At 45.9% G+C, this 13,164-nt stretch overlaps 1 protein-coding gene across 1 annotated transcript in view; it reads right to left on the bottom strand.

The window, feature by feature from the left end:
• The window catches only part of NID1 (nidogen 1), a 94,256-nt gene that overhangs the window by 13,397 nt on the left and 67,695 nt on the right, over positions 1-13,164 (bottom strand). The window contains exons 13-15 of the mRNA XM_065922256.1: positions 8,549-8,767; positions 6,005-6,177; positions 289-415 (exon numbers count right to left, since the gene is read on the bottom strand). Of these exons, the coding sequence (XP_065778328.1) occupies positions 289-415; positions 6,005-6,177; positions 8,549-8,767 (519 nt within the window). The remainder of the gene's footprint in view (positions 1-288; positions 416-6,004; positions 6,178-8,548; positions 8,768-13,164) is intronic.

Genomic DNA, 13,164 nt, shown 5'->3' with positions numbered 1-13,164 from the left:
TTATTATTCCTTAAAATGGGCTACATAAGCTTTCGGAGACAGGCAAGGCCACTTACTCTGCTTTAATTTTATTCTAGCACCACATCCCAGCTAAGATGTTCATGATTTAGTGATGAGTCCTTGGAGGACTGTTCAGAGAAGGCTAGAAAGGGTGATGTTTGAGCCTGAGAACCCAGTCCATCTCCAATCACCATATCCTGCAAGCAACTATACACCACACAATTCTGCTCTCTCCCCCAAGAGCCACGCGGGCTACTAAAAGCAAAACCAACAATGAAGCTTGCTCACCTTGTCGAATGATGGTGGCTGGCTCTCCGCCATGCAGACTGGCTCTCCCGATGGAAGGCTGACTGATGTCGGTCCAGTAAACCATCTTGTCCACACAGTCGAAGGCCAGTCCAATGATGACTTTGTCCTGGGAGTGTAGACCAGTGGTGAGAGTGGTCCGTCTACTAGTACCTCAGGATAGGAGGAATCTTTCCTGTGCTTACAGGCATTTGGACACCTTTCAAAATGAAGTGTCTTCAAGGCTTTTGTTCATTTTTAAAATTAAATTATTGAGTGGCAGGAGTCCTTTATAAACTTCAGATAAAAATCTGTTGTCATATATGTGTAAGTCTGTATATTTATGGGGCTTCCCAGGAGGCGTTAGTGGTAAAGAACCCATCTGCCAATATGGGAGACGTAAGAGACATGGGTTTGATCCCTGGGTCAGGAATTCCCCTGGAGAAGGGCATGGGAACCTGCTTCAGTTTCTCTCAGCAAATAGCACTTTTTCATTTTCTTAAATGATGTTTTTTGGGAGCAAAAGTTTTAAATTTTTGTAAAGTCCAATTTATTATTCTTTTATGGATAATGCTTTTTGTATATTATCTAAGAAACCTTAACTGAAATTCATAAAAAAGAAATAAAACACATAAATATTGGAAAGGAAGAAGTAAAATCACTCTATTTTAAGACAATATGATTATTGACATAGAAACTCCTAGGGAATCTATACTAATATTTATTAATAATTGAATCTAGCAAGGTTGTAGGATACAAGATCAACAGAAAACTGTATTTCCACATATCAGCAAAAAGTAGAATTTTAAGATAATAATGTTTTCTATAGCAACAAAACCAAAATATTTTAGACTGAATACTATAAAACATTGCATAGCAAAATTAAAGAAGATGCAAATAAACAAAGAGATGTTAGTTTAATGGATCAAGAAATTTAATACTGCTAAGATGTCAATTCTCCCTAATTAAGAATTAAAGATCCAATGCTATCTATATCAAAATCCAAGAAGGCTTTTAATTCCTTCCTTTTTTTAAAGTAGAAACTTACAAGCTCACTCCAAAATGTATGTGGAAACTTAAAGTAAAGACCCTGGACACCATAGAAGTGGAAGGCCAGGAAGATGTTTTAGGGGAGAACTAGAGTTATCAGCAAACACTTCCCCTTCAGAGGTCAGGTCATAAAGGACACAGAGACCCTTACCTTACACCATATACAAAAATAAGCTCAAAATGAATCAGAAACCCAAATATAACAATTAAAACTATAAATCTCTTAGAAGAAAACATGGTTGAAAGCCTCATAATGTTGGATTTGACAATAATTTCTTGGCTATGACATCAAAAGCAAAAGACAGATAAATTGGATCTTATCAAAATGGAAAACTTTTGATCAGTAAAAGATACAGTCAACAAAGTGAAAAGTTAACCAACTCATGGAAGGTGAGGAAATATTTGCAAATCATGTATCTGATGAGGGGTTGATAAAATATATAAAGAACTCCTACAGTTCAGTAACAACAACAAAATAACCCAACCACAAAATGGGCAAAGGGTATGAACAGATATTTTTCCAAAGAAGATATATAAGTGACCCTTAAGCATATGAAAAGATGCTAACAAAGGTCCATCTAGTCAAAGCTATGGTTTTTTCAGTAGTCATGTATGGATGTGAGAGTTAGACTACAATGAAAGCTGAGTGCCGAAGAATTGACGCTTTTGAACTGTGGTGTTGGAAGACTCTTGAGAGTCCCTTGGACTTCAAGAAGATCCAACCAGTCCATCCTAAAGGAAATCAGTCCTGAATACTCACTGGAAGGACTGATGCTGAAGCTGAAACTCCAAAACTTTCGCCACCTGATGCAAAGAACTGACCCACTGGAAAAGACCCTGATGCTGGGAAAGATTGAAGGTGGGAGGAGAAGCGGATGACAGAGGGTAAGAGGGTTGAATGGCATCACCGACTCAATGGACATGAGTTTAAGTAAGCTCTGGGAGCTGGTGATGGACAGTGAAGCCTGGCGTGCTACAGTCCATGGGGTTGCAAAGAGTTGGACATGACTGAGCAAGTGAACTGAACTGAACTGAACATCCCTAATCATTGTGAATGTGAAGTGAAAGTAGCTCAGCCGTGTCCGACTCTTTGGGACCCCATGAACTATATAGTTAATGGAATTCTCCAAGCCAGAATACTGGAGTGGATAGCCTTTCCCTTCTCCAGGGGATCTTCCCAACCCAGGGATCGAACCCAGGTCTCCCACATTGCAGGCAAATTCTTTATCAGCTGAGCCACAAGGGAAGCCCAATAATACTGGAGTGGGTAGCCTATCCCTTCTCCAAGGGATCTTCCCAACCTAGGAATTGAACTGGGGTCTCCTGTACTGCAGGTCAATTCTTTACCAACTAGAGAAATGCAAATCAAAATCACAAAATACCACTGCACAAATATTAGTATGGCTACAATTAAAAAAACAGAAAATAATAAATGTTAGCAAAGTAGCAGGGAAATTTGGAATTTTTGTGCTCTGGTGGTGGAATGCAAAATGGTGCAGTTGCTAAGGAAAACAGTATGGCAGTTCCTCAAAAAATTAAAAATAGAATTACCATGTAATTCCATGTCTGGTTTATTTCCAAAAGAAGTGAAAGTAAGGACTTGAACAGATGCTTGTAAGCCCATGTTTATAGCGACATTACTCACAAAGTCAGAAAGTAGAAGCAGCCCAAGATCTCCACTGATGAACAGATAAACAAAATACAAAATATCCATATGATGGAATATTATTCAGTCATAAAAAGGAAGGAAATTCTGACACATGTCACAATATGGATGAAATCTGAAGATATCATGTTAAGTGAAGTAAGCCAGTTACAAGAGCGCAAGCACTGCATGATTCCACTAAGAGGTGTTTCCCTAGAACAGGCTAATTCATAGAGATAGAAACTAGAATGAGGTTGCAGAATGGATCCAGAATTTCAGTTTGGGACAATGGATGGTGATGATGGTGGAATTTAATGCCATTGAGTGGTGGCATTAGGTACAGTTAAACTAAAATACCTAGATGGTAAAAACAGATAGCTAGATAGAGGTATCCATAAGTGGATAGATAAATGATTGATTGATAGATAATAGATAGGAAAGACACAGTGAATATTGTTGTTTCAGCACCTTCCCCTCCACTGATCACATCTCAGTTTCCTGCTTTTCATAGCCTCATTTGACACTTAAGCCTCTCCCCTTGGTGTTGGGGGAGAATGGCTTTCCCATGGAATTTAACCCACTCCTACTACCTGGGAGTATGTGCTAGTGGATACAAAAGAAGAACAATGATTGCCCCTTGAGGAATTTATGCTTCAGTGAAGCAACGGGAAATCATAAAGATCACTTATGCATTCCTTCAGTAAATACTTTTAAAGTGCCAAACACTGTTTGGGGTCTGGAAACACCATTGTGAAACAAACATCTCCATGAAATAGACGGACAATTTGTGGTCTTGGTGTGCTTACATTCTTTTTTTTTTAATTGGGGTATAGTTGCTTTACAGTGCCGTGTTAGTTTCCACTTACAACAAAGTGAATCAGCCATATGTGTACACCTGTTTCCTCTCTCTTGGACCTCCCCCCGACCCACCCCCTCTAGGGCATCACAGCACTGAGCTGAGCTCCCTGTGCAAGGCAGCACGTTCCCATTAGCTACCTGTTTTACACATGGGAGTGCACGTGTCAATCCCAATCTCTCAGGTCATCCTACCTGCCACCCCCACCCCCACCCCCGTCCACTCATCCGTTCCCTATGTGTGCATCTCTATTCCTGTGCTGCAAACACCCCATCTGTACCATTTTAGATTCCACACACACGTTTTAGTATATGATACTTGTTTTTCTCTGACTTATTTCACTCTATATGACAGACATTAGGTCCATCCAGGTCTATTCTTGGTGGGAAGAGATACATGAGATAAAGAACATGTATCCTGACATACGATGTATTGAGTAGTGCTGAGTGCTTGCTGAAAGACAGAGACGGAAGACTGGAGGCTGTAGTCCGAACAGGGCAGCCAGGACAGGCCTCTCCCAGAAGTGATACGCAGCAGAAATTTGTGTAATGCACATGTGGCCGTGTCTATGTACATGTGAACCGTGCAAGTGCCTCGAGTGAGAAAACTCCAGGCAGGGGACAGCAAATGCAAATGCCCTGAGGTGCAGGTGGGTGTGGTGAGTTGGGGATCAGCCAGAAGGCCAGAGGGCTGCAGCCAGTGAGTGAGGTGTAGCTGTAGGAAATGCGGTTGGGACAGGTAGCCAAAGGCCATGAAAAGAACTGATTTTTTTTCTTCCTCAGGGTGAAGGGGAAATCGATCAGAGGGCTTTGTGCTGGGGAAGAACAATCAAGGCTGCTTTGCAAGAGGCTTTTGAAAAGCATTTTTTACCATGGATGGACCTAAAGATTACCATCTCTAGTAAGTTAGTAAGCCAGAAAGAGAAAGACAAATACCATATCACATCACTTACATGTGGAATCTAAAATATGACACAAATGAGCTTATCTATGAAACAGACCCAGACAGAGAACAGACTTGTGGTCGCCAAGGCAGTGGGGTGTGGAGGGGTAGGAGTGGGAGTTCGGGATTAGTAGACGCAAACTACTGTGTAGAGAATGGATAAACAACAAGGTCCTACTGTATAGCATAGGGAACGACATTCAATATCTTGTGATAAACCATAAAGGAAAAGAATGTGAAAAAGAATGTATATATATGTGTGTGTGTGTGTGTGTGTGTGTGTGTAACTGAGACACTATGGTGTACAGCAGAAATTAACACAACATTGTAAATCAACTATACTTCAGTAAAATAAAATGTAAAAAAAGAAGCATTTTTACTTTGCAGACTTTCTTTGACCTTGGCCAAAAAGAAGAGGGGGTGTGGCAGTGTGTGGCATCTGTGATGTGGAGATTGATGCAGGCAGCAAAGACAAGGAAGTGGGGAAGAAAGACGAGAAGAAAGCAATATTTCTATTCAGAATTTTCAAGAAGGAGCTCTGTAGCCAGCACTGAGAGGCGATGAGGATTTCTGCTGGACTTTTATCTCCAAGGCCTGATGGACCACTTTCTGCTACTTCTCCCCTCCTTAGAGGACCCTGATGGCCCATCGCTGTCCTGGCACCCCTTAAGTCCACAGTCAGAAGCCTCCCCCAGGTCTTAAGTTTGGTTTTCTGGCAGAAGGTCAGGATCCCAGATAAAACAATAGGTTCTCAGAAGTGTCCGACCTCTACCTAATGGACAAAAATTCCCCAGCTCACAAATTGCATCTTTGAAGCTTTGAAAAGCTCTGGTTACTGCCTCCAGGCAGACATGAGGATCTCGTTTGAGTGGCTGCCAAAAGATGAGTCACTTTGTGGATTTAGCAGGGATGGTGAGATCAAACCCGGCAGATGCGCGCAGATAAGATATAGCAAGCGCAGGTGACGCCCCCCACTAGGGCTCAGATTCCAAAGTGGTCTCTAGCAGGCACTCCGTTTCTGTTCCCACCCTTGAATCTCCTGGGGGGAGAGGAGGGGGACTTGGGAATAAAGTGATCCTATTTAGAGGTGGACACCCAGGGTGACAGAATGAAGAGGTCCTGGGCCCAGGGATCTAGTCCCAGTCCCTGGTTTGACCACACCCGGCTTGTGGCTCCAGGCCATGGAAGCAGAAATCGTCACTAAAGTGCCATCAGCCAACACTTACCGGGGCGTGAAGCAGTGCCTTGGCTTCCAACTTGGTCATGGTGCTTCCCTCCAGGGGAAGGTGCTCTATCTTCCCTGTCTGGGCGAAGAGTAGGTGGGTCCCAGGAGGCAGGGGGATCACAGCAGTAGGAACCGGGGGTCCATGGTGAACTGGAGGAGCCACTGTACTCAGACCTGGGTGGCAGGAGATGGCATTGAGCGAGGCCCGTATGCAGCAGGAATGCACAAACACATGTGTGTGGGCAATGCATGGACTCACACACGTGCACCCACACACCCGGTCACGTCACCTTCTCGGCACCACAAACTGCAGAGTCACATATGCCTATTAATATCTGAGAGCACAAGGAGCAGAAAGACTGCAGCCAATCAAAGGGCATTTGTGATGAAGATGACACAGGGCTTGAGGATAACATTAAATGTCGAGTGGAAAAAATGGCTCAGCCTCCCCCTTAATGGAACTAACCTGGCTAAGGCTGCCCCGCCCTGGATGCTGGGCATTCAGGCTGCAGCAGCAATCCAAAACAAGGCAACAGCAGAAACCCCAAATCCTGGTCACAGGGAACTTGCACCCCCATGGGAAGCTGCTGAGCATTTCCATGCCCAGTGGACTTGAAAGTCTAGGCAAGTCCATCAGAGTGGACTTGCCCCACTCACCCCTTCCCACGGGAGCAGGAGGGTCTCAGGCCCCACCAGCAGGAACACAGTCCTTCTGGACTGTCCAGGACAAAACGAGGGGTGAGGCTCATCCTCCCTGAGACGCAGCCTTGCCTCCTCCCCGCTGACCTGCGTGTCCAGCAGAGCTCTGGTTCACCTGCCAGGAGAAGGTCCCAGGAGGGGACAGGAACCCTGTGCTGAGGGTAAGGAACACGCCGTGGGTGCTGGGAAACCTGGGTCCCCGACCCGGTCCTGCCACTCACCACGTGGACACATTACAGATCTCTGCAGTGAGAGGGCAGAACCAGGTCACGGCCAAGCTCATTTTCAGTTCTTTTCTCTGGCCCATCGTGCCTGTTAGACCCACTCAGTGACATAAACCAATCTGGTGGAACTTTTTAATATCTCTCGAATCTCTCCCTCCAAACACACTGCCTGTACTTCAGGTCAACCCTCGCCATTTCTCAGCTGGATTAACTGTAAAAATTGCAGCAGCCCCCGCCTCCCCATGGCCATGGTCTCATTCATCCTCTCATTCATCCTCTCAGCTTTTCTAAAACTGAAACCTGGTCACACCAGCACCTGCTCAAAACCCTTCCTGGGCTCCCCCCTGCCCTCAGAATCAAGCCAGATGCCTGAGCAGAGCCTCTGATGTCTTCATTTCCACTCTGCTCCCCCGGCATGGGACACAAACTCTTGATGGCTTCCTTCCTGCCCCTCAACGTGTTCCTGCCACCTGGAGCACAGATTTCCTCAACCCCACTTCCCCAGTGCGGGTGACTCTGGTCCTGTCAAGACCTTGGGTCAGGCGGTATTGCCTGCAAAGCCTTTTCTGGCCAACCCACTACCCCCCCAAGGCAGGGAAACCGTGGTCCTTGGTCTGCCTCTCTCTCGGGGTTCCTTTCCCTACCCTGCCTCTGTTTTCCTGTCCCCTGAGGGTCTAGGGCCCACACTGGGGTCTTTCCCTCTGAGGATCCCTGCAAGACTACAGCATCTGACACACCAGGTTAATGCTGGCGGGGGGGAATAATGAAGTTTGTGAGTGATTCCTTCTTAGCAGCTCTGGGAAACTATCTGGTAGGGGATCAATTTATGATTATTGGCTATCTGACGAATGGGGATGTCAGGAATGATTAGATTCGATTTTGGTAACTTGTGATAATTAGCATTTTCTACATCTGGGACTGAATTTTAGAGCTGAAAAGCATCCTAGAGATTATTTTGCTCAAGTGTGATGTTGAAGCCAAGGATGCCAAGCCTCAGGCAAGTGTCTGTCCAGTGTCACACAACCTGGCCCAGTCCCAGCTTGGGGCCTCCCTACCAGCACGGACTGTCGCAGAGCCAGCAGGCAGAAACCGTTGTGGGCTGTTGGTTCCTGGCATCATTACAAATGGATCAAGGACCTAAAGGTCCAGGTACAACCTTGCAGGGGGCCGGTGTGACAGGAGAAGAGCTCCATGCCTGAGTACCAGGGTGCTGAGGAGGGGCTCTGGTTGGTCCCTCCCATCCCTGCCACGCCCCAGCATAGAGCCACTGCAAGGCCAGGCTGCCCAGGGCAGGGTCTGCCCGCAGGAGCCCCAAGCACACAGACACTCTCTGCTCTCAATCGCAGTCTTATCTGGCAGGCCCGGCCCATCATTTGCACAAGACAGGTTTGCACCGAAAAGGAAAAGAAAAGGGAGAGGAGGGTGTGGGAAGTGGGGAGAGAGATGGTGAAGGGGTGTGAGTGATAGGGAGATGGAAAGCGGGGCAGAGGGGAGAGAGGAAGGCAGGGGACAGGCTTCGGGTCAGCGGAGCAGGTCAGGATTCAGGGCAGGCAGGGCGCGCCAACTGTGCCCCAGGCAAGGGTCCCCGGCCGTCCCGCCCCCAGCGCGGCTCCCCGGCTTACACGGCGGCCTCATCCCGGGCCTCGTCCTGGTCCCCGGCACCTCCCGGCCGTCGCGGTCCACACACCAGCAGTAGCCGGTGCTGCCGTGGCACTGGACGGGCGCGTAGTGGCCGTGCTCGTCACACTCGGGGACGAAGAGCCCGGGCGGCCGGGGCCGCTGGGAGTCCACCGCCCCAAGGATGTGTTCCCGCTCATGCTGGCATCGGGTTTTCTCCACTTCTGTCCGAGAGAAGGCCAAAAGGAGGGTCGTCAGTTCAAGTCCCCAAACCCAGCTCGGAACCTGGGGAGATGCCTGGTCATCGCCCCATTTTGTTTTATTAATTTAAAAAAATTTTTTGTTCACCTTTATTGAAGGATGTTTGTTGACTTACAATATTCTATTAGTTTCAGGTACATGACAATAATTCAAAATTTTTATAGATTATACTCCTTTTAAACTTATTATAAAATATTGATTTTATTCTCTCTTGTTGCTGTTGTTTTTCAGTAGCTCAGGCGTGTCTGACTCTTTGAGACACCATGAACCATGGCCCGCCAGGGTCCTCTGTCCACGGGGTTTCCCAGGCAAGAATACTGGAGTGGGTTGCCATTTCCTCCTCCAGGGGATCTTCCCCACCCAGGGATGGAACTTGAGTCTCCTTCTTGGCAGGCAGATTCTTTACCACTGAGCCCCCTCAGAAGCCCTATACTCCCTAAGCTGTGCAACATATCCTTAGAGCTTATTTTAACATTTTTTTAAATTTAATTTTTGCTGCATATTGGAGTATAGTTGACTTACAATGTCGTGCTGGTTTCAGGTATACAGCTGAGTGATTATACATTTACATACACACATACGCATTCTTTTTCAGGTTCTTTTCCCACAGAGGTTATTACTGTGTATTGAGCGGACTTCCTGGTGCTCTACAGTAGGCCGTGCTGATTATCTTATACACAGAAGTGTGTATATGTTAATCGCAGATGTTTTCTTACTTAAAAATTTTAAACATCATTATTAGTTAGTGGACTTAACAGTCAAGAAGAGTATGTCCGCATTTTCTTTTCCTTTCTAGGCCATGTTTTTTTTTTCAGTTTTGAAAAACTAAGGCAAAATTGACATAATACATCATCTACCATTTTACAACGAACAACTCAGGGGTATTTACTGCAGTCACATGCTGAGGGACCACCACCTCCCTCTAGTAGTAACAACACATTTTCCTTACCTCAAAAGGAAATCCCAGATCTACTAAATAGTTGTCTCCACTTCCTCCTTCCTTCCAGCCCCTGGCAACCAGAAGTCTGCTTCTGTCTCTATGGATTTACCTATTTTGGTTCGTTCTCATAAATGGAATCTTACAATAAGTGACCTTTTGTGTCTAGTTGCTTTCACTCAGCAGGATGTTTTCAAGGTTCATCCACATTGTAGCCATGTAACAGTACTTAGTTCTTTACTCATAGCTGAATAATATTCTATTGCATGTCTACTCCACATTTTGTTTACTGTTCATCACATCATGGACAGCTAAATGTGTTCTTTTTGTCATCACCAGTTTTTTGATTATCCACACTGAGTACAGGTCAAAGATATGGGTGATGATCGGGCACATTTACCAGCATATGTGTGTTTCCTTTTAATTATGGGCTAGTGTTTGGCATGAAATGTGGCCTTTCAAGTGTGCAACTCATATCCCGAGGCTGGGAAATACCACTCCATCTGTGTGGAATTGCTGATGAGATGCTATATTCTAGAATAAACAATTCTCAAGTATGCACCACCCCCATCACTTCATGGCAAACAGAAGGGGGAAAAGTGGAAGCAGTGATAGATTTTATTTTGGGGAGCTCCAAAATCACTGCAGATGGTGACTGCAGTCATGAAATTAAAAGATGCTTGCTCCTTGGAAGGAAAGCTATGACAAACCGAGAGAGCATATTAAAAAGCAGAGACATCACTTTGCCAATAAAGATTCATATAGTCAAAGCTATAGCTTTTCCAGTAAATCACGTATGAATATGAGAGTTGGGCCACAAAGAAGGCTGACTGCCAAAGAATTGATGCTTTTGAACTGTGGTGTTGGAGACAACTCTTGAGAATCCCCTGGACAGCAAGGAGATCAAACCAGTCAATCCTAAAGGAAATCAACCCTGAATATTCATTGGAAGGACTGATGCTGAGCTGAAGCTCCAATACTTTGGCTACCTGATAGGAAGAGCCAGCTCATTGAAAAAGACCCTGATGCTGGGAAAGACTGAAGGCAAAAGGAGAAGGGGGCACCAGAGAATGAGATGGTTGGATGGCATCACTGACTCAATGGACAGGAATTTGAGCAAACTCTGGGAGATAGTGAAGGACAGAAGAGCCTGGCGTGCTGCAGTATATGGGGTCACAAAGAGTCAGACATGACTAAGCAACTGAACAACAACAACAAAAGCTGCTTCCACACTGACTAGAGCCTAGCCATGACAGCATCCAGACAGGTCAGCATCGCCATGGCCTGTGCAGCATCCTCCATATAAAGAGATGCCCAGACACAGCTGAGAGTCACACTTCAGCCAAACTGAACCATGTCAGCTGCCCTTCTTTTGCAGGCCTTTCCATTCCCTCATCCATTCATTCATTGATTGTGTGACTCCCCCTCCTCCTCCTCGGTGAATCCTGTAAGAATCAGCTCAGGCATGTGCTCCCTCCAGGAAGGCTTCTCAGGCCCTCCAAGAGTTTCCAGGATGCTCTGGGTTCTCGTCACTCTGATGCTGAGATTCAGAGGCTGTTCCTTGTCTGTCCCCCTGAGCAGATTTTAGGCTCTGAGAAGACAGCAAGTGAGTGCATCCCCTTAGCCTTAACTTGGGAAGCATTTCCTGGGCTGGAGTCAGGATGCACATGGGAACCCCCCAGGCCCTGCCCTCAAGGAGCTCCTACTCCGGAGGGAAGAGAACGAGCAAACACAGAGTGACAATCCAGTGAATCATTGCTTGACAGGAGAGCCTAGGACACAAAAGATACACCGAAGACATCCTTTCTTTTTCTTGGCTGCACCACATGGCTTGCAGAATCTTAGTTCCCCAACCAGGGATCAAATCCAAGTCCTTGGCAGTGAGACTATGGAGTCCTAGCCATTGGACCGTCAGGGAATTCCCAAAATATCCTCTCTGTAGGGCTTGGAGAGCAAAGGTGTGGTGGGAGTGCTTTTTTATTTTAATCTTTATCGGAAGACTGTGGTTATACAATCCAGGGCAGGGCTCTACTGACTTTTTCTGCTACGGAGCAGAGAGCAAATATTTGGGTTTTGTGGGCCATATGATTTCTGTCACAATTCAATTCTATGGATGTGGCATGAAAGCATTCAAGTTTAATACATAAATGAATGTGTGTTTCAATAAAACTTTATTAACAGACACAAACGGTGGCCACTTTTGGCCTGTGGGGGATGTAGCTTTCAACCCTGGCTCTAGGACATTGCTAGTTACATTAGGGAGAAATCTTATATAAATACTCGTGTATTAATATATTACTGTGTTAATACTATACATATAGTAATAATAGAATAGATAATAATATGTTACATATGTCATAGAATTTCACGTCTGAAAAGTGTTTCTGTTCCTCAGTTCCACCACTTCTGCTCTTGTCAGCAATGCTGGTCAGCCAGTGATGTCAGGAGTCACTAATCCGCTGGTATTATTTGAGACAAGAGAGGAATGTGATGAGACAGTGTGCACGGCTGGAATTTTAAGTCCTGCACTCCAGTGTTCGTCTGTGACTGTATCTTCACCAGGCCTTCACAGCGACATTCGACATTCGGTGTGTGCTGCCAGTGAATGTTGCAAGGGCCTCTGTCTGCACTGCCAGTTCTCACATCAGCCTGCTGGATGTGGCTGCCCCCTTGATTAGCAGCAGTGAGCCCGCCAGAAAAGTGTGTGCTGCGCCTGGCAAGGGGCAACTGGGTCTGCTCTTTTGTCCCAGAGGCTAACAGAAAAACCAAAAAAACCAAAAACAAGGTCCTACTGTACAGCACAGCGAGCTATATTCAATATTCTGTGATAAACCAGAACAGTAAAGAAAATTAAAAAAAGAATGCCTCCTTGTGTGTAACTGAGCCACCCCACGGTACAGCAGAGATTTGCCCAACACTGTAAATAAAACTATTTTCGTTCAGTCACTCAGTCGTGTCCAACTCTGTGACCCCATGGGCTGTGGCACACCAGGCTTCCCTGTCCTTCACTATACCTCAGTTAAAAAAAAGAAAAAGTATTTGATGTAGGAAGAGCTGAACAAAGATACAAATAAGCCATCCAGCTGATAATAAAAATGTCGGTCTTGCTCACTCTGAGGTGCAGGGCTTGCTTACTTCCTCAGCATCTTACCTCTGTACAGGGTTTTAGTTTCTGTACCAGCTGTGTCTGTTCACACAGGGTTCACTTAATTCTCACTATAATCCTGTGCAGCAGGCAACTATGGCTTTAGGTCAAATGAGAGAACTGAAGTGTGGATTGGCTCCCCCAGGCCACAGCACTAGCACATGCTTTAGCTCAAGCTGGAATCCAGGTCTCTGGATGCCCAGCCCGGCCGCGGGCCCTCTGCACACACATCCCCAGTGCCCAGGACGGCCCCTGCACACTGAACATGTTATGTCCGT

The sequence above is a fragment of the Muntiacus reevesi genome, chromosome 2, assembly GCF_963930625.1.
Source record: "Muntiacus reevesi chromosome 2, mMunRee1.1, whole genome shotgun sequence".
Taxonomy (NCBI): Eukaryota; Metazoa; Chordata; class Mammalia; order Artiodactyla; family Cervidae; genus Muntiacus; species Muntiacus reevesi.
Note: the sequence above shows the minus strand (reverse complement) of the source record. Positions and strands in the feature narration are given on the sequence as shown.